Genomic DNA, 25,178 nt, shown 5'->3' on the forward strand with positions numbered 1-25,178 from the left:
GGAGCCAGGGATAAGAAGTATGCCAACACTTAGATCAGCAAGAACTCTTTTCACCACTCCTCTGGAAATAGCAAGAGCTCCCTTTGGAGAAGATGTCCTTCCAGACTGGCAAGAGGATGAAATCACTGAAGATCAGCAAAACGACTGGAGTCTTCCACCCCTTGCCGTTCCCATAAAACCATCACAATTGGGTGGACATCTGCAAAACCACAGGAAGAACTGGGGCATCCTCCATGATGAATATGTCTTGCAGATCCTGAGCACAAACTACAAGATTCCACTACAGGCTACTCTGCCTCTTACAAGAGATCCAGCTCCCTTTTGTGTGTACAGGATCAAGTAGACAAACTAGCTGACACCTTCTTGTCCCAGCAGGAAAAAGGCACACTCTGCAGGATCTCACACTCACATTTTACTCCCCAATTTTTCTTGGACGAGAACAGGATCTACAATTCCTAGAGATTTGATTCATTACTCCTTTGAATTGCATCGTAATCACAGAATACTGCTGGACCCAGATTCAGGCTATGATGGAGCTGTCACTACTCTCTCTGTTACCATTGCAACAGTGGTAGTGTCTGCTCACTTCAGTGTAGGACCTGACCAGAAGGGGAAGACTACAACAATGCCCATTACAATGGTTCCTGAATACTCATCTGAACAGTTCGGATTGGATAGCCCTACCGGACATATTGAGACCATACCTGCTCTGGTAGACTCACAGGTTGAACGTTTGCGCATGGATCTGTTTGACAGAGCCGCTACAAGGTTGGTGATCCCATCTAGACAACAAAGTTACAGCTGGAACTTGGACAAGGCAGGAATGCACTCTCCACATCAATCACTTGGAGATGATAGCTGTAGCCAACGCAGCTGACTGGTCAAACGCATTGAGGAACAAAATACTGATGGTATATAGAGGCAACTCCATTGTAGCATTCTACATAAACATGCAAGCATCATCAACATTTCCCATAAAGGGAGAAGATAAGCATAAAAACATGAGTCAGAATAAGTATGAAATATCAATTTTATTTAAAAAATTACATGTTTGTAGAAACTATTTTTGATGGTGAACTTAAAGCACTAATTCATACATACTTTTCAATACTTGACAGACAAGTAATACTTTTAGCATCTTTCACCTACATGGAAGTACCAGTGTATTGTTTCACCCCATTATGTGGTTGGGTAGCCTTATCATTAAATCGTTGAGTCATCATGTTGAGGACTAGGGTTTTAGTCCCCACATTATTACAATGTGAAGCCGATTTCTGCTGTCCCGCACAGTGATTTTGCCAGAATATTGCTAAAAGTGGCACAACACTGCACTCACTCCTAGTTTTACCCCCAAAATACACAATCACTGGTTCAAAATGATGTTTTGTTTCCAGGCAGCCAATTCGTCAGTATTCTATAAGCGGTCCTGCTGATGAAGGTGATGATGAGACCAAGGCACTACTCAGTCGCTACAAGTACTACAACAAATTGGCTCCACACCGGGAAAGTGTGCTGGTAAGAGATCCTTTTTATATTATATGCATTTTGTGTATTTTCAAGAGTACTTGCCACTGAACAACTTGACTCAGTTCTTCTGCTGGTTGAAAGTGTTTCAGCAATTCTAATGGTAGTGTGCTTTTTTGACAGCGTCTTGGTCACTGATCCATTAAGGTGTGATGATAGGCTGTCAAAACTGCGGAGCACCAAAGTAATGCCAGATAGGCTTGGAACAAGCTTTTTGGCAACTATTTGATATTTTGATATTTCAAATTGAAAACTCATCTATAGTCATTCATACCACATTGATCTAATATGGCATACGAGTAATCATGATGTACAGTTCCTTAATCATAATGATTGCTCGTAAACTATCAAAAAAATTCCTAGTAGAAACACTTCTAAGAAACAAACCATACTGTGACCCACTTGGCAGGTAGACAAGCTGACAGGGTTCATGTAGTATGTAGGCAGAACATATCAGGGACTGTCTCAAAATGTCAAATGTCAGTATCACTGCTGGTCGAGTACTCTAGTGGAGTTATATTGAGAATAAAGTCTTCAGTCTTTTGCCATACTTGAGGGGTAATTCTTGCTAAAGAAGCATACACAAGCTCTTTAACATCTGAAAGCTTGAATGTGGTATTATTGCAAGTGTAACGGTGTAACCAGAATTGGTAGTGATAATGAGCACTAGGTTCCCAAGTGACGTTGCAATAAAGTAACCAGATTTGCCAAAGAGTGTGATGACACTGCCTTGAAACTAGTTCTAAGCCACAAACCTCAAATAAAGCTCGAAATGAAAGCAAAACAACAACATGGTTTCACAGTGTTAATTTTTATTATACAATGCAGGAATGGGTGATGACACATAAAAATAGAGAAATTACCAAGGTTTTCAAATCTGACCTAGATCTCAGACAAATGCGAAGACACACAAAAGAAATTACAGTATGAATCTTAAAGCCTGAAAATGTTATAACAATACAACTAAATAAACAACCTACAGTCAGCAATTTCAACAACACATTTAACCAAAGGCATAATGTCCCCATTCTACCTTATTTACAATGTAAGAAGAATCCACACTGCCACATTGACTCCACGGCCCAGCCATGGTGAAACGCACACCAGGGGGTAACATGAAAACCCCTCTCCAAATCCCAGAGAACACTGCCCAAATATGCCACACTTAATTTCCCTGTGCAGTCAGTCTAAGTAAACTTAGTCTCAATGTATTTCATTACACTCCACCACTGAGTCTAACAAAACCTAGTAGAAGGTCGCGTCAGGTAACCTTTGAGCGACTTATAACCATCCAATCAAATGCAGGACGGTTAAACAGATTTAACCAGTCAGACAACGGCAATTATTTAGGGATTGTAGGGACTTTCAAACTATTCAGGTCACTGACACAGATCTCTCCACAAACAAAATTCCGCATATAACACAATTTTTTGACCTGCAGTATATACGCTTTGTGGTTTCTGTTGACATGGTTACCATTAGCTAATATTTCAGCAAGATGACATCCTTAAATAGACTGTTTACTCACCGTTGTCATGGTTGTACGTAAGCTGTGTGCATGACGCGGAAGCGAGCATAAGCTAAATACCATTCGGAATCATTCGGGTACGAACCTTTTCGAGATAGAAAGTTCAAAAGGTATGTGCGAATGTCCACGTTCGCGATTTGGTAAGCTGTGTTCTGACTGGTCAATCTCAAAGGTCACCTGACACGACCTCCCATTAGGTTTTGCTAGACTCAGTAGTGGAGTGTAATGAAAAGTACTGAGACTAAGTTTACTTAGACTGCCTGTGCAGTCACCAGCCAATCAGTGAGAGCGACTCCACTCTCATGACCAATGAACGTTCAAGTTACTGATCATGACATTAGTTATAGTCATAACATCCCTGTGTGCATTAACGACTATATAGATGGCTAAAGTTTATTTCAGTAAACCGTCATTACACAAGCACTAAAATTCCTACAGTTACCCTACATAAGCTCGATGGCATTGAGCTCATAGTGCCGTACTGGTGGACGCAATACTATCACCTTGTTTTGCAGTTAGTTCGTCAGTGATGTACTTGATCGGCTTATTGTGCTGCTGGATTTTTTCTGGGACTTTGTTTCTTATTACCTGTAAAGCATGTTACAGGAAGTGAGTAAATCCTGCAACTGAGTCTAGACCTCAACAACTGTCCATTGCCACTTCACCGTCCATTATGACAAATCTACTATCATTATATCGAAGAGTGCACTCTTGCACATTTAGCACTCCAAGAGGAAGGAATCGCTGCATACTTGCTGGGACACACATTGACTAAGAAAGTGGCATGTGTGAACATTTTCGTCCAAGGATATCTTCACTGTCATTGCATGTCAGTGGAGGAATCTTCAACCATCAATGCAGCAAGTGCGTTCTTCGAAATCATTCACACACTTACAGCACTTCAGCAGGAAGCGTTCACTGCTTCGCCAGAACACTACGGCTGTTATCACCATTGGACATGGATCTACATCCTTGTCAGGAGCATGCACACATTTGCGGAATACAGATTATTCTACTATCGGAAGGAGCGTATGGACATTTGCTTAAGGGATGACACTTGATGAGACGCTTGCCTGGAGCTTTTGTGCAAGGGTCTGGAATCTCCACCAATGGCCTTTAATATTAATAAGGTCGCCATTTAATAAACTCGTGTACGGATAAACATTTTAAGATATTAATTGTGTTTTTTTGTTACGATAGTGTTTCATACATTTCATTCTTTCCATGATCATGTGTTTTTCAGCAAATGCCAGAACATGTTGTACCCGAAAACTACTGGATCAAGATATTTGTCCCAGTCAAAGGAAAACAGAGTAGCATCATCACCATGTGGGTATCCAGCAAATAATTAAATTTTTTTAACAAATTTGACATCATATGCCAACAAATATATATAAATTGTGTTAATTTTAGCCTCAGTAATATCTAATTACTATCATAAAGTGTAGCTAAATTAATGATTTGAAATTTAGCTCTTTTTTCACAACATGACAATCTTGTATGAAAATATGTGTAGCTTGTGTTGATGTGTTGAGCCAGTGTTGGTACAAGGTGTATACAAGGGTATTTGTTTTCCTAGTTTTGCTATCAACTACACTTAGTCAGTTAACATTTGAGTGAGTGAGTGAGTGACTTTAGTTTTACGCCACACTCAGCAATATCCCAGCTATATGGCGGCGGAGTTAACATTTGACATGCTTTTTACTATACTGTTTTATTTTCCAAAATATGTATTTTTTATCTGTAAAATTTCTCTGAAATTTAGGAGGTGACCATTTACATGCTCCTCCTCAAAATATGCTGAAGATGCATTTGGCATGAAACCATCATTAATGTTTGTTCTCTTAATGTAGAAACTATTTAAAATACCCTTTTCCCAGTGGCTTTATTTGTTGATGTTATTTATTATTGACTTTATTTCCATAGGAGTGAGTGAGTAAGTGGGGTTTTATATCGCTTTTTTTGCAATATTCCAGCAATATCTGAGCTGGGGACACTGGAAATGGGCTTCACACATTGTACCCATGTGTTGAAACAAATCTGGGTGTTCAGCTTGATGAGTGAACGCTTTAAGCACAGAGCTACCCCACTGCCCAATTTCTACAGAAAAGATCCAGTGTTGTTTAACTATTCTTGAACACTTGTTTTCACTTTATGGATGGATTGCAAGAAAACAGTTATACCTGTCATCAAGAACTAATTGAAATACTTACATAAACTAATGATGACTTAGCTAAGTCATACCTATGTATAATCTCCTTGCACTACAATCTACCCTTTTGTCAGTTTGTAATAAAGGTTGTTAAGAACAGTGTTGAAATATTTTATTGGTATTTGTTGGATTCCTTGTGTGTTTTCAAACAAAACCATTGTCTGATCGGTGTCTCATTACAGCTTCTCCCTATGGAACACAATGATGGGGACATCAATACTAGCAATGCCTTGGGCCATCAAGCAGGTATTGTATAAGGGTATTGTAGTATTATTGGTCATTTGAAATCTGAAAATCGGGTTAGAAATGATCTCCATTAACCCATGCTTGTCGTAAGAAGCAACTAATCTGATCAGGAGGTTAGGTTCACTGATTTGTTTGACACATGTCATAATACCGCAATTGCTCAGATAGAGACTCATGCTGTTGATCACTGATTTGTCTGGTCCATACATGATTATTTACAGACTGCTGCTATATAACAGAAATATTGTGGAATGTGGTGTAGAACTTAACTCACTCACTTGTCAGTCGCATGATGTGCCAAGACTCACACACATTCTGTTTGTTTCGCTTTAGGCTGGCTTTGTCTGTGGCATAGTCCTGTTGGCTGCCATGGCGGCACTCATGTTATACACCAGTTATAGAATACTCAAGTCTGTCGAGGGAATCGGTGAGTCTAGTGTCTTCACATCTTTATGGTTTTGTTTACCTTGTAGCCTTACATTTAAGTTGCAGCAGTGATATGGGATTCCTTTATTCTTTTGGGGTAAATTGTTTTGTTTTTGTTTAGAGTCAGTTTTCATCAGCTCAAAGCAAACTGACATACTTATCCAGTGCAAATACACACAGATATAAATCAAAGCATCTTGTAACATGGAGAGTTATAAACCTGTGTGCTACAAGATATTGTTAAAGAAAATAGCATGTTCTTATTCCCTCGCACTATCATTTTTTCTGAAAAGGCCAACCAGGAAATAAGTGTTTTGAAAGTATGTTGCATTGATTTCAAGTGGTTTCCTCTTCAGATTAATTCGGATAAGTTAACTATTCTTAGCATACTGAGAATTGTTGAAATATAGTAGCCTTTTTGTATGAGGTGATACATTTTGCTGCGCAGTTTCATCCCTTAGACATGTCAGGACCTGCTGATAAAGGTTTAAATCAAAGTTGCTTCCTCAAAACTGATATCTATTATATGGTCTCTGCTGACAGTGATCTTAACTTTCAATCAATCAATCTCATAACTATGACAGTGTTACAATAACATCTAGAACTTGCATCACCTTTACATCTCCATTTCTTCCCACATGTTAATGAAATACAAATCAATGCTATTCTTGAAATCACATTAATGACTGGATATTAACTTTGGGTCCATTGTTTATTTTCAGCTGGTTCTAGTGAAACATTTGAGTTCTCTGATGTTTGTGGGTATTATCTGGGCCGATGGGCAGAAATAGGTGCAGTTATCTGCTCCTTGTTGACGCTGCTAGGTGGTGCTATTGTCTACTGGATTCTCATGTCCAACTTCCTCTACAATGTGGTCTCGTTCATATACTGTGAGTACTGTGGAAGGTCTTTTGTCAGTTATGTCAAATACGAATCATTTCAATATATTCATATGAATTTGGTACAGACAGACTTCCATAGATGTTACATGGTAGTTGGTTCTGCCAACCCTAAAAATATCACAAGTAGGAAAGATCATAACAGTCAAATATTCAACATGACCCTAATTCCCCCAATTCAATCTTACTTATCATCATAAAAATATTGTGCATGCCAATTGGTAAGATGCAGTAACCCGGTGACCAGTATATGGAACATTTAACACTTAAATGCCATTTATATGTTTCAGTGTAAATATACAGGAGTACTTTGTATTTTCAGATAAATTTGATAATGCTGACAATTCCACAGTGCCACTGGTCAACTCAACACACCCTCAAGATGGTAAGGAATGAATAAATCACAAAATGTCACATGGTGGCCTTAAAGCGGGAATGCAAATATGCAACTGGTATAATTAAGAACAAAATCCTAGCGAGATAGATTAATTTTACGCCACTTTTAGCAATATTCCAGCACTATCATGGCTGGGGACACCAGAAATGGGCTTCGCATATTTTCCCCATGTGGGAAATCGAACATGGGTCTTCAGGGTGATGAGCGAACGTTTTAACCACAAGGCTACCCCAAGGGCCCTACAAGATCCTGAAGTCAAATCTCTTGAATTATTTTGTATACTTTTAAGCTGGAGGCAGTTCAATAACTACAAATGACTTTAAATGGGATATGAAAGTCATTATGTTCTCTGCCTAGATTAAGCTTGCTAGGACAGCATTTTGGGGCTGAGTTTAGTCTTAATATCTCCTTTAGGGACCATTCATAATTTATGGCTGGGATGGGGGATTGGGGTTGATGATGATTCTGCTGGAGAATAATGTTATAACTCATCCCATTTCGTATTAACTTCCTGTTCTACTTCCTTGTCAAACATTGCCATATGATATATGATATTAATATTCATGATATCAGATAATAGCATATTGATTTAATTTCAACATCCTCATACACTTTATGTCATTGCTTATTGGCTGTTTTCTGCCCATTTTACTGAATATGATGTTCAACCCACTCACTCTCTCACTCATTCACGCACTCACCCTCCATTGCAGCTATATGTTCCAGCAGTGCAGGGGGCAACAAGTCTCTAAGTTCAGGTGTGTTGGGGGAGACAACACACAGCGTCTTCAGCAGGTACTGGGATGAGCAGTATACTGTACCTTTCTTCCTCATTGTCATCCTTGGGCCACTTCTTAACTTCAAGTCTCCCACATTCTTTACCAAGTTTAATGCTCTAGGTAAGTTAATGGTACCTTTTCACTCCAAACAGAACTGACTCTGCTCTTTCATAACTATGTTTATTGTGAAGTCAAATATTAAAAGTGTCCATTGACTTTTAGTGTCTCGAGCTATGGTACTATTAGCACAAAAATCATAGTTAACACAGTGTAGTAATTTTCATGTAAAAACATGTAAAAATACTGTTTTCTATATCGCTTATCTGTTACAAACTGTTGATGTTAAACCAGTCAACAGTATTGATATCTCATGATACAGTTAAAGTTATTCATGTAGAATCCAAGACATTGTTCGTTCTTAAAATGTGTCCCAATCAGGAAGTTGTAGTCTGCTAATGGGTGTGGTGTGCTTCTTGCTTGATTGCTGCTTTGTGCATTCTTTGACAAACCACAATATGACTCATTATCAATTTAAGAGCTGCTTGTCAACAGTCAAAGTACAGAACAGCTGAAATGCTGGCAGCAACTTTGGATTTGTCAAACAAAGAATTCTCCACACAATGACTTCCCTGTTAATATTTCTGAGTGGGTTATACAACGCTGCACTGTTTTCCAGGAACAATATCTGTGGCTTACCTTGTGTGTTTTGTGGCTGTGAAGACATCCCACTGGAAGTTCAACATTAGTTTTAACCCAGATGAAACCTCCTCTTTGGATTATGTTGAAAGTAAGTAAGCAGTGCTAAGAAGAATGTCATTCCAAAAGACTACTCAAAAACTTGTCAGAAATATTGCCTGTATGACACTGCTCTCTATCAACCCATGCATGTCATGAGAGATGACCCACATGATTAGGTGGCCAAACTCACTGACTTGGTTGATGTTTTTCGCTGTGTATACTTTGTACAAAGCTTATGATGTCATTCAGTGAAATATCTGGTTCAAACCTGAATGTAGATGGACCATTGTCATGGTATATCAGTCCTTGAACCTCATGTTTGTTGTGACTAACGAGCCACGTTTTAATGCTAATTGTCTTCATGGCCATCTGATTTCTTGGCATATTGCTCATGCAGTCAACCACATGTTTATAATTCTTGACTTGTGAGTGACAGACAGCTATAATACAGCTGAATTATAACTGTGGTAGCAGGCTGTCATGATATACAGTTTGATTAGTTACCATGGTCACTGTCAGGCCCATGCTTATTGTCAGGCATGATTAGTTACCATGGTTAGCATCAGTTAAGATGCAGCTTGATTAGTGTTGCCATGGTTACAGTCAGTCATGGTGCAGCTTGTTTAGTTACCATGGTTATTGTCAGTCATAGTGCATCTTGTTTAGTTACCATGGTTACAATCAGTCATGGTGCAGCTAGGTTAGTTACCATGGTTATTGTCAGTCATGGTGCTGCTTGATTGGTTTCTATGGTTATCGTCAGTCATGGTTGACTACTAACCATAGTTACCATCAGTCACTGTCAGCCATGATCAGTTACCATAGTTACAGTTAGTCATTATGCGGCTTGATTAGTTACCATTGTTACTATCAGCCATGGCGCATCATGATTTTGTTACCATTGTTACAGGCTGCCATAATTACAGTTGGAATATTGCTGCAGCATAAAACAACACTCACTTGCTCATCTATGAGACTCTCTCATACTCTCCTTTTGTTAATAAGATGCTTGGAACAGTTTGATATTTGAGGCTGTTTTGGTGTCTTCTGTGTTTCAGACTTTAAGCTGACATTTCCAGCCTTGACTGGTATAGCAGCCCTGGCGTATTTTGTTCAGAACTGTTGCTTGGCAATCTGTAGAAACCAGAAACATCCAGAAAATAATGTAAGTAGAATAGAAAATACAGACAAACCTTTAAAACAAAATCTTACCTGATTATAGTTAACGTCTTAACTTTTCATCTCATTCGTTTAAACCTAGTCTAATACAGCTTTAGTTGGTAAAGTGTTTACATGATTTAATGCAGATCTAGTTGATGAAACCTACAACTCGGTCTCCTGCTGATCTGAATGGTAAACTTTCTTGGCCATTCAGGTAAAGTGTGTTGTTAACACATCACTATTTCTGTATTTTCAGGCTCGAGATTTGACGATAGCCTATATACTGGTTGCTGCTACCTACATCTACATGGGGGCCATGTTTTATGCATCTTTCCCACTTGACAAATCTTGTATAGAGGATGTGAGTACCATAACTGAACACATGGATACCTTCTTCGTCATTTATGGAATCCAGATAGGTGGTGACTAACTAACTCAGCTTGCCATACTAAATCTTGTTTAATATTCAAGGTCCATTCTTTTCAGTTAGGATTCAAGATAACTAAGGGTTAAAACTGAATGGAGTCAATCTGTTTAAATGCGTAATGGCTGTTTTCATTTATGTGTAAAATGCAAAGTACTGTAAGTCTGTTCTTAATGATGTTGGTGTTGATCATTCCCTATATTATGGACTGTGCATAATTTATAGCAGAGTGAATGATGATTTCTATGGAGAAGCATGCACAATGTACCTTTCACCCTGCCTCTCTTTGACCCCATCCCCCCACTATCCCCAATATATTTTCAAAGCAAGTGGAACACCCCCACACCCTGTGCATGTCATATACAAACTTTATGGCCCCCTACACCCCCCAGAACAAAATGGATGACACCCCCACCCCTTAAAATCATCATCTTCACAAAAAGCAAATTCTACCACCCAACCCCGCTTGCCATAAATTATGAATGGTCTCTCAGCATAATAGATATTCCACAGACTCCTGTGATTTTGTTCCTTAGATGTTGCTAGATGTGTAAGGGTATGTAGGGAATACAATTCTGACTTATTCTGTGTATATAAGTGTATCTATGATTTTTAGCCAATGGTTGATGGGCTGCTTATCCATACTCTGCTGTATGGCGAAAACTCCTTGTGGCAACAGCTAATGGCCAGTATGTGAATTTCAGAATCTGCTCAACAACATCAATACAACTGACATCATGGCATTTGTGGCTCGTATCGGCCTGTTCTTCCAGATGCTAACCGTGTTTCCTCTGCTGCTGTTTATATTCAGAATTCAGTTTCTGCAAGCAATCTTCAAGTCAGTCTGGCCGAGGTAGGTGTTGTCATGATGATTCTCTGTAGTCTATATTATTCTTATTACATAGAGTAAGTAACTGAAATTGCTATGAAATGTCACCCATGAACACGATGAAGATCCAGCTGAGAATTGGTCTTCAATTACCCATGCTTATTGTAAGAGGCGACAAACTGGATTGGGTTGTCAGACTCTCTGACTTGGTTTACACTTGTCATCATATCCCATTTGCATAGATCAGTGCTCAAGCTTTTGATCACTGGATTGTCTGGTCCAGACTCGATTATTTACAGACCACCACCACATAGCTGGAATATTGCTGAGTGTGGCGTAAAACTCACTTACTCTTCCCTTTCACAACATCTTTCTAGATGACACTGTGTAGATAGTAGGATTCTTGATATTTGATGTCAAGGATGATTGTGACTAAGCTTACTTGCAAGAATTATGATTCTCTTTTCTGGTAATGAGATGATACGTTGCCATGGTTACAGTTGGCGCCATGTCCTGCTGCTCAATCTGGTGCTGATGTCTGTATGTATAGTATTTGCTGTCTTTGAACCACACATTGGAAGGATCATTGGGTGAGTTTTACCTGTATTTGCTCTTATGGCCATAGTGTTTGTTCCACATTTACAGTATTACCCTTTGTTCCCTCTGTATATTTTAGGGGTAGGTTGTGGTCGTTACATACTTATGCGTGTACTAATGCTTGCAATGTTTTCAATATACAAGAATGCATTTGGTATGTGTATAATTAGGGTATGTTCCATGTCATTCCATTATGTCAAATTTTGACATATTCTTTTCAACATGCTGTCTAATTTCCTGAAAATTAATATCTGCCTGAGTAAACTTAGATTAGCAGGTTCAGTGACAGTTACTTATCATCCCACCCCCATTGAAGGGATCATTGCTCATGCTTTCAGTCACAGGTTACCTGATCCAACATCAAGTATTTCAGACATATTTTGACTGAAGAATTTTAACTTATGTGACACAAGCTTACTTCATATCCTTTTTTCTTTCTATGCAGGTTTGTTGGAGCGTTTTGTGGGTTCTCATATGCCATAGCATTGCCCTGTTTGGTGCACATGCGAGCGCTGTATACAGGCCAGACAGGAAGTTACCTCTCGTGGCCATCTGCAATATTTCACTCAGTGCTCATTCTTCTTGGTTTTGCCAACTTTCTTGGACAGTTCCTTATCATTGGCCACACGACATAGGAGGCATGTGACATAGGACCACAGGCATTTCCTTATCATTGGCCGTACAACACAGGAGACATACCATATAGGACCACAGGCATTTCCTTATCATTGACCATACAACACAGGAGACATACCATATAGGACCCCAGGCATTTCCTTATCATTGGCCATACAACACAGGAGACATACCATATAGGACCCCAGGCATTTCCTTATCGTTGGCCATATAACACAGGAGACATACCATATAGGACCACAGGCATTTCCTTATCATTGGCCATACAACACTGGAGACATACCATATAGGACCACTGTCATTTCCTTATCACTGGCCACACAAAATAGGAGACGTACGATATAGGGCCACCAGCATTTCCTTATCATTGGCCATACAACACACGAGACCTGATCTCCACATATACTACGTTTTTTGTGGAAGATATGTACCGAGAGTGCTCGCATTGTTGGTAACTTCATCACAGTTTCTGTCAATTTATGTTGGCGAGTAATAAACAGAATACTAAACTTGCTTCTGTGAAATACCATTTTTAGTAAACTTGTTAAAGATTTAGCATCAAACTCACTTTTGCTTGTTTAGTACCAAATCATCAACTCATTTAATAAAAATGGTATTACACAGAGGGTCGTTTAGTATCCCCTATATATCCTTTAAGTTATGATAAAAAGGCAGGACTCCACCCTGACTTTATGTCTGAGTGATGTCACTACCCCCATCTCTCTGGTGATGGAACACTATTATTTGGGGAAATCAAAATATTGGATGGCATCAACAGTGGAATATATTGTTCCCAACAATACACAATTATTATGTAATATTTTTTAACTGACCATTACACTTTGTTAATTGATAAAATGCACATGCGCAAATAGCAAAATGTTATTTAATTATAATGTGTATATATTAAGGCTACCTAATAATAAGGAATAGGCCTTCAGCAACCCATGCTTGCTATAAAAGGCAATTTAGCTTGTTGCAAGAGGCGAGGCGTCTAACGGGATTGGAGGGTCAGACTCACTGACTTGGTTGACACGTTATCGCTTCCCAATTGTGCTGGTTGATGCTTATGTTGTTGGTCACTGGATTGTTTGGTCCAGACTCGATTATTTACAGACCGCCACCATATAGCTGGAATATTGCTAAGTGTAGCGTAAAACTAAACTCACTCACTCACTCATGCACTCACTCACTGAAGGGACCCTTAAAACTGTATAAATATTTTCTACAGCCATTACAAAAAGCGTGTCAGTAATGATATTGTAGAATGATTATGTGTACATATGAAACCTATGAGACAGTGAGGGGTCCATGTTACCATGGTTACTGGTAGTGAAATGTGAAATGGAGACTGGTAGGTAATGGCTGTAGGATGTCTCCATCTCTCCCGGCATGCAACAGGAGAGATACCAAGACTTTATAGAGAGAGATACCTGAGAGGTGTTATGTCCTGATCACTTAGATAGAGCATATTTACCTTACGTTCACAGCAGTTATATTTTTAATACAATGACCATGCTTTGTATTTTGTATTGTTGTTATGCTAGGCAAATGTATTTTCTTGTTTTTTACATATTTTATATGCCAAAAGACAGATGTGGAAATATGCAACATCCTGCACATTTTACTATGACAGATTCGAAGCTGTGAGAGGAACAAGAGGTTGAACTGTCCTGTTCTTAGGGATGAACTTGGATGCTGTAGAATGTCACTTGAAAGGCTTAGCTTTTACATCAAAGATCATCCTATGCATTACAGAATCTGCTTTACAATTCTGATGATTCTGACTGAAAACCTCACCATGTTTTTAAAATCATTGCCTAGTTAATGAGGTTGTGTGTTAATTGACTGTATTATGGCGACGACATCTTCCAGGGCCCATCTCACCATTGTCTAATCATTACTACTGTAATCATTGCAGTTATTAACAGCAAGACTTAGGAAAACATATTAATCTCTTTTCCATAAATCTTTATTTTCTTTTATATAGATGCATTGAATTTGTATGTTGATGATGTTAACATGTGTTAGAAATCTCAATAAGCTCAGGAGTATTTTTGGCTCTCCTACCTAGGTGTGCATATATGATCCTCTGCAGTCATCATCAAGGGTCTTTAGTCTCCTCCTAATCAATAATGTTTGTATCATTTTATTATGTATAGGAGAAAACATGCCTCTGAGGTATTGGTAGACAATGTAAAACCGGAAGGGAAGGGTTTCCTGATTTACATTGTCTACCAAAACCGAGGAGGAGAGTTTTCTCTTACATATATACCGTCAATGATCTTATATACAACAATGAAGATGATCATTTAATGAAGCTACATAGCAATAGCTGAAGCGGGCATAAAATCAATTTAATGACAGGAACTATAAGTAGATAATTTAACCCCTTCACCTTCGTCGGCCTGGTGGCCTTGCGGTGGAGTGTCTGCCTGCAAATGTGAGGTTTGTGGTTCCAATCCCTAATCGGAAAACTTTTGTAATGTGAGTTTCATCTTGAACAATATTTTTCATTTGATTTCAAACACTCATGTATGTTGGTGTTCACATAAAATTAGGAACAGTAAACCCTGGGAAGCGGTCTTACTAAGGAAAAGTAAAACATGGGAAGAGGTCTTTCTAGTGAAAAGTGAAACCTGTCCCTCCAAAACAAAAACCTCAAATGCGGTTATTCTGGGAAAACAAGAGATGACCTGATATGTAGTGAGAAGCACACTTTAGGTTTATATAACTGGATATGTACAGTAATCAAGATGACATGAACCATGTGGACACACTGATCAGTTTTAGCTAACCATGTGTTTTGATGCTGATGCTTTGATGACTAGGTAGCTACAGATGAAAGTCACCGCTATTCTCTCCAGTACAAACTGCTGTGAAAGTTTTTGGCAGGATAAGAAAGTGGAATTGGTTTGATGTTATATTTATATGGATACAAACTGCTATGAAAGTTTTTGGCAGGATAATACAGTAGAGTTGTTTTGATGTTATATTTATATGGATAACAAATGTTAAAATATTTGGCTGGATCTGACTTTGGCACAGTTAAACAGACGAGTGCATATTTTTATTAGAAAAAGGTCTTAAGTGTTTTTAGGCATCACAGTGTGATGTAAGAGGCTGATGATCATGTTTGTGTGTGTTGTAATTGATTTTCAAGCATACTGATATAAAACTAATTTTTTTTTTATCCACAAGTATACTACCAGTGTCTTGACCACTAGAACAGAGATCGGGCTGTCATTATTCAACAGCAATAGTTATACAATGGTTATATCACACAGCGTTTTTGTTTTGTATGTATGTCTGAATTCATTTATTCCATGTATCACAGATTTTTAGTCTTACACTTTGTTTCAGAAAAATATCATCTGTGTCAACATAGTTGATATCAAAATGATATATTTTCAGAGTATACAGACAAAGTAAGACTTACATGAAAGAATCAGAAGCCATCATCAGTATGCTGAAAGTCAGTTGCAGTAATCCAACTTAAGCTCTCAGTACACCATGCTCATGCCACTGATGTCAGTACTGCGCGATTGGTTAAGTGCTAGGAGCATGACCCCAATAATCCCACATAAACCCATATAATCTCACGTCTTATAATCTCACGTCTTATAATCTCACATCTTATAAACTTCCACAATGATCTGTTAGTGCCTTTACCATGTTTGCTTATTTTCACAGAAAAACATAAAATATATTTTATTTTTCATATCCAACATTGAATAGCTCACTTTCTAATGCAACCATGGTTCAAGATCACCTTATAACCCGTGTAATCTTATAATCCCAGTGCTCACCTCAGTTAATGTAGTGTAATGATCTGTTAGTCTTGTTTATACCTGTATCATATTATGCTTATATTCACATAAAACTATAAAAGACCATCAGATATATCCTATTCTTCATATCCAGCATTGAATAGCTCACTTTCTAACTAATTAGCAGAGTTCAAGAGTATCTCATAACTCATATAATCTCAGTCTTCACTTCAGTAGATTTTAGGTAATGAACTGTCAGTCCTGTTGTTGCCTTCCTGTTATACATATTTGCAGAAAAACATAGATTTCTGTCTCTTATTACTTTTTATTCTGCTTTTATTATGTCCCTTAGTGATCTGTTTTCCAGATAACAGTTTTACAGTATAAAAAAATTTCCATTTTGTTTTATGTGTCAAATCCAACATTGACGAACTTTCATTCTGTAAAACAACTAGGATTCCTGGTAATCTTAAACCCATGTAATCTCACATCTTTTGTAATGAGCTGTTAGTCCTATTTGTGGATTTCTTGTACTCTTTGGCTATGTTCGCATGATACGGCAGATTCATATTTCCTGTCTAATCCATGTCTGGCCATCTGACTCCCAAAGACTCGCAAAGGCATTGCTTCAAATATTTTTGAAGCTGTTGAATATTTGCTCGTGTTATCATTCACATGAGGGAGTTGGATCGACAAATTAAATTAACTGCTCATTTGAGATGAATTATAATATTTGATTTAGCAGATCAGTTGTGGGTAGTTGGAGACACATGAGTAAAACCCGTCACAGCCTTATCCCCTTTTAGCAAATTTGGTAACAGGCACTGACTCAAAATTACATGTCCCTATCTGATAATGGCAGACTTGAATACTTTGAGATGGAATTTTTATATTTGTTGAAAACCATCTTGGAAAACACTTTGAAAATATTATTAATGTCTGATTTAACATGCTGTATGATGTCATTTGTATGGCTACAAATTGGTATTTTATGAATGATAAATGTAAATTGATAGCATATGTGTATCAGTAACTGTAAATCGATGCTGTCCGTAAATGTAAATCAGTAGTATCAAGTGCAGATAAAGTTGCTGTGAATTCCAACCAACAAATGGAAATCAAACAATTGGATATACTATTAGTTACAGTGTTTTGAAAGAGTGTATGAGATGCCTCAGGAAATACAGAATTTACACCGGTTTTCCTGTCCCGTAAACCCTTTCAAAACACCATGTGATTACCCCTAAGATCTTTTAAGTTATCTCATCTTTAAACAACAACATTCAACAGAATGAGATGCAAACGTTTCGCCGTGATATTTCCGGAATGGTCATAAAGGGAGACAACTTGAGATGGCATAGTTTATGATAAAAATTATTGAATTTCAGGTTTTGTTGAACCAATCAGAATTCAAATTTCTCTTAAGGGTGTTATTAACAGTATGTATGCCCTAAATATATAAGATCCTATAAACAACATCAGGAACACCCACGATTTTAATATGACTTTAGTTTACGAGCATATTTAATAATGCCTAGAGTATCTGAAAAATGTAATGGTTTCTAACTGGTTTTTTAGAGTGGACGAGTTCTTACATCAAAACATTATTCACCGGTGGCATTAAACCAGTACATCTGCTCAAACTGAGTTAAAATTTGTTTTGTTTATCAATATCATTTTTGTATTTTGAAGTTATGGTCCTACATGTATGTTTTTTGTGTTTGATGTGAATATGCTGTCATTTAATGTTTGCCACAGTAGCTTTCTAGTCACATTCCACTGTGATATTGCTGTAAATTCACAGACTGGTATAGATCTTCCTGTTGTCAAGGGCTGTGATAAACTAATGTGTGTGTTTATTGGAATATAATGTTGAACTTACATAGAAGGCTCTCTTTTGCACTGGCTTAGTGGAATTGTAAGCAACATTGGAATTGTCATTGATGCTTGTAGCTTAGCTTTGTATCCTGGTTATTCAAAGTATTTGTGTAGAAAGTATTTGATTGGCTAAACAAATATACATGTATGTTTCCATGAACCTTAAAATGATTAAGCTGAGCCCTCTAGTGGACTGCTGATTTTGGTTGGTAAAAAAATGAGCCAGGGTTTTATGGCATTATTGTGATCAACAAATTGTCACTGATTTCAAAATGTTTTCTAAATTGTTTTTTATTCGATAAGCAGTCTCTGAGGACGTTACACCATGTTACTGTTGTGTATACTAGTTTCATACATGTATAACTGAATTATTGCCCAGACAGTTAATGTCAACTCAATACTTCCTGGGCATACACAACATTCCCCCATCACTACAACGAATGAAGTGAAGCAGTTTATGATGGTCGAATGAGTTCTACACCATGTTACTGTTGTGTATACTAGTTTCCTACATGTATAACTGAATTATTGCCCAGACAGTTAATGTCAACTCAATACTTCCCGGGCATACACAACATTCCCCCATCACTACAACGAATGAAGTGAAGCAGTTTATGATGGTCAAATGAGTTCTACACCATGTTACTGTTGTGTATACTAGTTTCCTACATGTATAACTGAATTATTGCCCAGATAGTTAATGTCAACTCAATACTTCCCGGGCATACACAACATTCCCCCATCACTACAACGAATGAAGTGAAGCAGTTTATGATGGTCAAATGAGTTCTACACCATGTATAAAGAGATCTCATGTTGGTGTGCCCGCAACTCACATATGAAATTAGTTTACATTTGTATACCAAGTGGTCCAGAGCACAGTTAGCTGGCTTGAATCAAATATTTGTCCTGATTGCAACCTCAGGTTTTCAGAAACATAGGTGTTGGTTCATGTTTCCAGAATCACTTTCTGACTTTGTCAGATATCAAATTATTTTTTTCAGGTTTACAGTTGTTTCTTATGTGAGATGTGTCACGTTTATATAACACACACATATATCAGAGATGTTAGTTAAAAAATAGGAAAGAAAATCTCAAACATTAAATAAATGTTAAGTTAAAACTTTTGTTTTGTAAGGTAATAGTATTTCACAAATTCATGGACAAGACATTCAAGTTGAATGATTGTATCTATTCACATGTACTGACTACCCAAGTCAATCGTGCAAGCAATCTCACACAGATGTGGAAATACTAAATCAGCTGATATCTGTAGTTTTAGGTGAAGTTAGCTTTTGTATCAGTTGTGTACATTTTAGATATGTTATGTATATCATTTTCTACCATCTGAGAAATCATTCACGAAATGTGAAAAACACTGTGATACAGATTTGTTTTATTTGAATTGAAATAAAAAAAAAAGGAATTGAAAATGATGACTTTATTTCTTTGTAAGTCAGCCTGTGTTAATCGCAACTGCTGTCAGTTTTTCTCTGCTCCAGACTTGCAGGATAGCCAAAGGTGCCAGTATTTGGCTGGACAGAGGTGTCTTCTATGAACAACCAATGATTGTGGGTGCAAATGCTGGTTCAGTCTTAGAATGGCTCTATGCCAAGTTAATGGGTTTCACCAAAATGGTGAATAGACATCTGAGACCTGCATCCCTGCAGGCTTCCCCACTACCTCACTAAACAGACACACACGATGAAGCAGGAACACCATTCATAGTACCAAACCCATCGTACTCACTGCAGTTGGTAGTTACCATAGTTACAGACAGGTGATATATAACTTAATGCAATTGCAATCAAATTTCAAATAGCTAATGACAACTGTTTTGGCATGAACTTTTTATTGATTATGATATAAATATTCATGTGAATTAACAAACACGTCAGTTGATTATGTACATATTGGACAAATGAAAATGAATGCATAAAACAATGGAACAGATAATGCATATCTACATAGTTCAAGCAAACATTAAGTACAGGGAAGCTGTTTCGACACGATCCCAGTAACCATAGTACATATCACAGTTGGTCTATAACAAAATAACACAGTGATAGATAATCTGGATCTCATAATACCTGGCTCTCTCCACTATATGAGTCACTCAGGCCATAATACAATCATCAATGCCGACATAAACAGGATTTATAGTAAACCAAACTTCTAATAGATTCTGTTGTATAGAGATCTCGATGCTGTGTTTGGCAGCTTTCAATACTGTTGGCTAAAACGGCGGTACACAGTGGCCTTCAGCTGCCTCACAGATGTAGTCATGCTGAGGGAGTTTCCCTGACCAGTGATCAGATTTGACAGGTCATTATACTTCTGGAAGGGGTTCCTCCTCCTCTGCCTTGAGTCCGAGTTCCCGCAGGAAGTTGGCCTCCTCTTTCTCGTACTCTGCGTACTCCATCTTTGCCTTATACTCTAGCTCCTCTTCCGTCAACACCACGTTAGGAGCAATCTGAACACACATGCAGCATCACGGTAAATATTTCCCATACTAGATGGCACTGATGATGTCATGGAAAGACCATAGGAGACACATTGTTATGGACAGTGGGTCATAGTAAATTATTTCCCATTCTCTTGCAATTTAATAATTTTTTCTGACATTTATGTAATAAATTCAGCACAACATACATTCATTGAATAATTACTATTCTGTACGTTCAACGACATTATCTTGTAACACACATCAACACAATCCCTGGCAGATGAAGGATATTTGTGTCCCTACATTTGTTTGTATTAAGCAAGTTCGATCTACAGCAATGTAACTCATGTTCTGACTGGATAGAAAGAAGGGAGATAATTTGTGTTGCATCTCTTGCCACTTGGGTATTTTATGAGCAGCGGGAAACATGGCCATATCAGAACAAAGGTTTGTAAGAAGATATGACAAGTAACCTCTGTGGGAAGAGAATGGTTCACTGAATTCACTCTAGGTAAATGTGGCTGATATGTAACTGATAAGTATCAAGGAGGATATCAGTATTAGCCGGTAATAAAACCCACGCATATTGTATATAGCAGGGTCCAACTAGGGTCCGTACTGTGGATGTCACTCACCCCAGCTTTACGTTTTGCCTCTGCCTCCAGCTCTCGTTTTTCCGCTTCCCTGAAGTCCCATCTCTGAACAACGAAGCCTCGTCTCTTGACTTCTCGCTCGAAATAATTACTTACACCATTTAACTGCAACAAAGATAGCAATTTCTGTTTAAAAGCAGTAATAACAGAGTAACCAAATGTGAGCTGACAACATGTCAAGATATTTATATGTCGGTCGAAATCAGTCTTTCAAGAACAACAGAACCGTTCACTGAAAAAAACAAATAGATGATCCAGATATAGCTTTTAATGTTCAAGATCACTATCAAGATTCTAATGCACAACTTGACAAAAATCTAAATGAATCATCTCTGTCAACAAGGACTCCTGTATTTTTTAAAGATAATAACGTCTAACACTTCAAGGAACAGTATTTCAGTAATCTCTGAATGGCAGACTAATATCAGATGAATGTCTAAAGAAAAGACAGTAAAACCCATGAACACAGGCATCTCAGAGACAAACCCAGGATGATTTTCAAAAACTCATATCAATGACTGGCAGATACTTGCACAACTAAGGGATGCAACTCTGCTCAATTATGACTACCTGGGTTAGATGGTTACTCATGTCTCTACTGAAGCAGAGTTCTGTTTGCATTGTATATTACTTATAGCTGTATTTGACTCAAGTCACACTCGGAATCATCTGGATAGCCAGTTGACTTCTCAACTGCACTGAAGCTATGAAACTACACACCTCATTTGATGTTGGTTGTCTCAGACTCCAGGGGATCTCAAGGATGTGGAGCGTCCCAGCATCGTCCCCCACAGCCAACAGCTGCTGTTTCTCTGTGTGAAAGAAAGTGACAGTGTTATCAGAATTATCTGCACTGTGAACACATCGTGCAAGATAAACGCAATAAAGAGAATTACTCTTTCTACCAAACCAACCTTTTCAAACAAATTCATTCTGAACAAAATAGAACAGTTACACAATTAACTAAAAATTCAACAAAGCATTGGCATCAAAAAAGAAAAAATGGTGTGATGTTTTGATGTAACAACAGAAAATGTTGAGAGAAAGATGTATGACTATAAGCCAGGGGATTTCCTGTTAAGTATACATACGTGTGACTTGGAAGGGGTAGATGGTAGTGATAGGCGACGGTGACACACTCTGTGTGATGGAGGGCTCATGTGTCTTGTCCAACAGGTCCCACACATCAACACTACCATCCACCTTGGCAATGAAGAAGACGCCAGGTCGAGAGGGTGACCAGTGTCCGGCAGACAGCTTCACGTTGGCAGCAGCAGAGAACAGGATCGGTCCACTCTGTAACCAGGGAGACAGGAATGTCTATTTAATACAACTGTCACCAAGATTCCGACTGGACAGGCAAGCCTATAGGTGAGTTGAGTTAAGTGTGGATAAAGCGTGTGTATGTTGGACGGAGGGAAGTCACAAGGGACTCTAATACACAGAATATGACTTGAGTGAGTGGATTTTAACAATATTCAGTCCATATTAACACAGAGGCATCATCTGTGATGAGTATAAGATGACAGCCACTGTGCATTAGCAAACCATAATACATTTTTGACAAAAAGTATAAATGGTCGAATCTGAACTGTCAAAGAACAATTTGCAGGACCACTAAGCGAGATCTACTTACAGATGGGGCTGCTGTTTTCACTACATGGTCCCAATGGGAAGTTAGACAAAATGCAATGTTATTCAAGTTACTCAAGTTCATGCAGAAGATCATTACCGAAACATTTTCCTTCCACAGACTGAAGGTCCATCCTCCTACACACAACACGACCTCCTTGATGAAGGGCGACCTCTCCATAGCTCGGACTGGTCCATCATGGAGGGAATGGTAGTAATCTGGTTTGGGAGCTATAACAAAGACATAGATATTATACCACAGTTCTGTGACACCTGTGGAACCTGTGCTCTTATACTGATTTTGGCCATCATGAGTGTTTATTTATCCTGAATCACACTCTTCAAAACTGCCGAAAATCTAAGATCACAGACCCTTAGATACAAATCTTCATAAGCCATTTGACATCAAGTATGTAGTAATATAACACAAGATAATGAGTGCTAGATGTCTTGAATGAGGTGAGAAACATTTGTTACTATCATACTGAGTATCAGATACCAGACGTTAGTGTGAGCGTGATGAGATCGCCACTAGACACAAAACTGTCCATTTCAGAACCAAACTTAACATGTGAGTTGGGCTTAATGTTGCTTTAAACAGCATTCCAGATATGTGGAGGAAAGGAGTGAGTGAGATTAGTTTTACGCACTTTTAGCAATCTTCCAGCAATATCACGACAGGGGACACCAGAAATGGGCTTCACACATTGTACCCATGTGGGGAATCAAACCCAGCGTGGCAAGCAAATGCTTTAACCACCATACAACCCCACCGCCCAGTGGAGGAAAGCTTCATGTGAGCAGAAGTATGGTGCCAACAAACTTTTCAAGCATAGTTGGGACAAACTGGGATTCAAACATTCCTTTCCCATGTATTCTGTGTCCTCAAATGAATGAGTGAGTGAGTTTAGTTTTACGCCGCATTCAGCAATATTCCAGCTATATGGCGGCGCTCTATAAATAATCGAGTCTGGACCAGACAATCCAGTAATCAACAGCATGAGCATCAATCTGCACAAATGGGAACCGATGACATGTGTCAACCAAGTCAGCGAGGCTGATCAACCAATCCCGTTAGTCGCCTCTTATAATAAGCATAGTTGCCTCTTATGGCAAGCATGGGTTGCTGAAGGCCTATTCCACCCCAGAACTTCACGGGTCATCCTCAAATGAAAGTGAAAATAGGTTTAATGATGCTTTCAGTTGAATGTACATATCTCCACAGATTTCTGAATATACCATCAGCTGTCTGAACAGACTGAGAAAAGAGACAGAGAACATACCTGTGTAAGTAAATATCACTTCATGCAATGATTTTTATGTGAAACTAACAAATGTAACCTGGTGTTATCAACTGTTACAAGAAAACCCTGGTCTGTGCATACAAAATGTTACTCACTTTGTATTTTGCCAGTGTCCTGATCTTTCTGTGGCATCCAATCCACGTACACAACCTCACCATCCTGGAACGTGAAGAACACACACAAGTAAGAAAACAAATTGGGAAAGCGAATATTTTATCAAATAAATTAAACTGTTCCCAAATCCCATACTGTCTTAATTTTAGAGGTATTTAGAGTTATTGACTGAATATCAGCCTCAAGGCAGGTCCATAAGAATACAGTTGAACGTGGATATAGTGCACACGGGTATAGCGTACAGATGGATATAGCGAACAAATTTAAAAGTCATATCAATAGTCTTTTATAATTATTGAAATTATACATGAATAAAGAACTCGTGAGAAGCAAATTAACAGCTATACACATTGCATCTGAAAGCCTGACTGGTATACAGATCTTCAGATCACACTCATCACTATGGCAAATGTAAAACTCTCACCTTTGACAAAATTGGCAAATTGTGGACTCTGTTACACGCAATTAAGTCATATAGTGTTAAAATTGTTGTGATTGTTAAACATGTTCTAGCTAATGTCCATGAATGATAAATTCAGAATCTTATTTTCATGTCAATTTGTAGCCTCAGCATATACATGTCTCTACATCTCTACAATCCAAGATGGCGGTCAAATGTGACTAACAAACAATGGATATAGCGAGCTAAACTTCTTGGTCCCTTGGAGTTTGTCATGTCCATGTTCTAGTTTACTCTTATCCTCAATTCATACAGAATGATGAATATCACTTTTCATCCACTGATGAATACAAAGTGAATTCATGCAATGAGTCTTACCTCTGTGCCCACATAGAAGTGGGTGTTGACTGACTGAAGTGTCTTCTTCTCCTTCCCTGATCCAGGCTTGTTGCTCCCAAAGGAGAACCCTCCTGTCTGACTCAGGTCTTTGTCCACACTGTCTGTTGCCTTGGCAACTGAAGGAGTACAATATATGGTTGAAATTCAATCTGGAAGTTCAGTCTTTTTTTCATTAATATTGTAATG

General features: G+C 38.3%; 2 protein-coding genes across 3 annotated transcripts in view; one reads left to right on the forward strand and one right to left on the reverse strand.

Annotated features, from left to right (window-relative positions):
- LOC137292196 (neutral amino acid transporter 9-like) overlaps positions 1-19,477 on the forward strand; it is a 28,713-nt gene extending 9,236 nt beyond the window's left edge. Inside the window, exons 3-15 of the mRNA XM_067823761.1 lie at positions 1,395-1,515; positions 4,296-4,381; positions 5,447-5,510; positions 5,844-5,937; positions 6,659-6,826; positions 7,158-7,220; positions 7,946-8,131; positions 8,688-8,798; positions 9,808-9,914; positions 10,167-10,271; positions 11,039-11,187; positions 11,664-11,753; positions 12,206-19,477. Coding sequence (XP_067679862.1) covers positions 1,395-1,515; positions 4,296-4,381; positions 5,447-5,510; positions 5,844-5,937; positions 6,659-6,826; positions 7,158-7,220; positions 7,946-8,131; positions 8,688-8,798; positions 9,808-9,914; positions 10,167-10,271; positions 11,039-11,187; positions 11,664-11,753; positions 12,206-12,395 — 1,534 coding nt within the window. The 3' untranslated portion in view covers positions 12,396-19,477. The remainder of the gene's footprint in view (positions 1-1,394; positions 1,516-4,295; positions 4,382-5,446; positions 5,511-5,843; positions 5,938-6,658; positions 6,827-7,157; positions 7,221-7,945; positions 8,132-8,687; positions 8,799-9,807; positions 9,915-10,166; positions 10,272-11,038; positions 11,188-11,663; positions 11,754-12,205) is intronic.
- Positions 19,478-19,982: 505 nt separating this feature from the next.
- The window catches only part of LOC137292194 (dynein axonemal intermediate chain 3-like), a 29,221-nt gene continuing 24,025 nt past the window's right edge, over positions 19,983-25,178 (reverse strand). For both annotated transcript variants that reach the window (XM_067823759.1, XM_067823757.1), the window contains 7 exons: positions 24,972-25,108; positions 24,175-24,238; positions 22,876-23,006; positions 22,235-22,439; positions 21,864-21,955; positions 21,126-21,248; positions 19,983-20,517 (listed from right to left, as the gene is read on the reverse strand). In XM_067823759.1, coding sequence (XP_067679860.1) covers positions 20,374-20,517; positions 21,126-21,248; positions 21,864-21,955; positions 22,235-22,439; positions 22,876-23,006; positions 24,175-24,238; positions 24,972-25,108 — 896 coding nt within the window. In that variant the 3' untranslated portion in view covers positions 19,983-20,373. The remainder of the gene's footprint in view (positions 20,518-21,125; positions 21,249-21,863; positions 21,956-22,234; positions 22,440-22,875; positions 23,007-24,174; positions 24,239-24,971; positions 25,109-25,178) is intronic.

This window comes from Haliotis asinina, chromosome 7 (assembly GCF_037392515.1).
Source record: "Haliotis asinina isolate JCU_RB_2024 chromosome 7, JCU_Hal_asi_v2, whole genome shotgun sequence".
NCBI classification, from domain to species: Eukaryota; Metazoa; Mollusca; class Gastropoda; order Lepetellida; family Haliotidae; genus Haliotis; species Haliotis asinina.